Below are 2,500 nucleotides of genomic sequence, written 5' to 3'. Positions count from 1 at the left end.
TGATCGTCAATATTCTCAAGGTCATAAATTTCTCGGAGTAGAATATCAAGCTCATAGGGGTTTGGGATTATTCATAAAGAAACACCCTTTAAAAGTGACATTCATGAATAAGCAAATTTTAACTCATGTAATAAAGAACGTCAGTCCTTGCAACCCATGAAGAAAACAAGAACTCTTTGTAGCAAATCTCCTGTTGTTATAACAGTTTATGAAATATTACGTTGAAAGATACAGCTCAGTTGATTATGTATACTTAGACTTTAAAGAGGCATTTGAAGAAGTGTCTCATGGCAGACTTTTATGGAAATTAGAACACCTAGATGGAGCAAAAGGCAAGTTCCACAAATGGATGAGCACCATAATTAGAGGGAAGCACCCTACATGGCAATAAGTAACCAGGGAAGTACTTCAAGCATCAGTCTTGGTACCAATTGCATTTACTATTTTCATCACTGATTTAGGATTAAACATAAGCCTATGTAGTTATCTGAGTGTGCGTGTGTAGACAATGCAAAATTACAGAAAAGGATGATAGACAACGTCTCATGCTAATACCTCCAAAGTGGCGACGAGAAACTTATTCATGTGGAGTTGTACTTAAAAAATGGAATTCAACAGCAATAAATACCATTTATTCGGGTTCGGAGTAAGTAAAAATCGTCCACTTTATCAATACAAATTAGGAGACTAATTATGACTCGCTCACGTGTGTCAGCTGGTGCTGACTCGGCTGAACCTAGTCCTTACCCGCCGTGGTGCCCAGCCACAGCAGTAACCTCCAGGCAACAATTGCAACTTCTCACGCCGCCGACATGTAACCACTGTACTAGCCCAGATGCTTCATGTATGTGGATGAAGATATAAGATCATAAGACCTAGTTTAGAGTATGGTGCAGTGGTATGGAGTCCACACTTAAAAAAGGAGATAGACAAACTGGAAAGAGTTCAAAGAGCAGTCACAACATTGACACCTATAAGAAATATGAGCTATGAAGATAGACTACAGAAAATAGGACTTACTACTTTGGAAAAAAGAAGGAAAAGTGGTGATATAGAAGAGTGAAATTAGACAAAGATGGCCTATAATTTTGAATGAGAAAGTGTTAAAAACGACTTAATCACACTTTCATTGGCAGAAAAATAATCTTTTGCCATGATTGTAACAAAAAAAAAAAAAAAATGTACATACATGCCCCCGGCAGATAGTCCTGCCATGCCATGGCATGTGCGTACATGCCACCAGTCAGGGATGGGTTAAGTAGAAAATATACTGTTTACTGTACTTCACCTGACATACCTGTTGTAAGTAATTTGTGGAATGAGCAGGCTGGTTTTTAATAGGGTTATATGTAATCTGTAGGGAAGTAGGAAAAGTCCACATACTGTTATTATAGAATGTGCAATATAATACATCAGTAGCATAGTCATTTGTCATGACAGTCAGGATATATATATTATAAATTACACATATATACTGTGCCAAGAATTGTAATCACTTTCTTTACAAGAGACACATTATTTTTGTAACATGTGGTTACATCAGCCATATCCTCTGCTCCATTCTCCGGTTGGGATATCTGAACTACGATGTAACTTTATGGAGTCACTTACAGACACATACATGCATTTATGGGTAAACTAAACACATGTGCAAGCACAGACTCAGACATATTAACTGTGTAAATACATGAACATTAATTTTTATTTATTTTTATTTTTATGCTTCCATTTCCATTCTTTTTCTTTTCTTTTCCTTGCCATTTTTATTTTATTTTAGTTATAAAATCACCTAGGTAGTTTTGTAGTTGTGTTACCCTAATGAGACAGAAATTTGATTTTCAGGGGGAGACGACTACATCATCCTGAGTTATGAGGGCGTACAACAAATAGAGATCACGTATACGCGACCTGTGGTGCTCCTGGGACCCTTGAAGGACAGAATCAACGATGACCTCATATCAGAATTTCCAGACAAATATGGCAGCTGTGTTCCACGTAAGATATATTCTTGTGTTTTTTTATTTGGAAATGCTTATACTGTAATCATTTATTATGTGTATTTTGATAGTTTGAATCACTGCCTCTCATCTGTTGTTATCTCAACCCACTTGTCACAGATGGCACAATCTAATGCCATGTCCAATGTAATTTTAGTTTACTAATTGTGTTTACACATAGATGGCTCCACAAGGGCTTAGTCACTAAAGAGTCAACTAATAGTCCAATGTATCTAGCCCGTTTATCTTTATAATATATATATATATATATATATATATATATATATATATATATATAGAGAGAGAGAGAGAGAGAGAGAGAGAGAGAGAGAGAGAGAGAGAGAGAGAGAGAGAGAGAGAGAGAGAGAGGGAGGGAGGGAGACGCACGCATGCGCACTTGCGCACACCCACCCACACACACACAGACACACACATGCACACGCACGCACGCACACCCACGCACACACCCACGCACACACCACACACACCACACACACCACACA

At 37.7% G+C, this 2,500-nt stretch overlaps 1 protein-coding gene across 3 annotated transcripts in view; it reads left to right on the top strand.

The window, feature by feature from the left end:
• Positions 1-2,500, top strand: part of LOC119583667 (disks large 1 tumor suppressor protein-like) — a 65,160-nt gene that overhangs the window by 54,003 nt on the left and 8,657 nt on the right. For all 3 annotated transcript variants that reach the window (XM_037932266.1, XM_037932264.1, XM_037932265.1), the window contains one exon: positions 1,843-1,995. In XM_037932266.1, the coding sequence (XP_037788194.1) occupies positions 1,843-1,995 (153 nt within the window). The remainder of the gene's footprint in view (positions 1-1,842; positions 1,996-2,500) is intronic.

The sequence above is a fragment of the Penaeus monodon genome, chromosome 17 (genome assembly GCF_015228065.2).
Source record: "Penaeus monodon isolate SGIC_2016 chromosome 17, NSTDA_Pmon_1, whole genome shotgun sequence".
Lineage (NCBI taxonomy): Eukaryota > Metazoa > Arthropoda > Malacostraca > Decapoda > Penaeidae > Penaeus > Penaeus monodon.
Note: the sequence above shows the minus strand (reverse complement) of the source record. Positions and strands in the feature narration are given on the sequence as shown.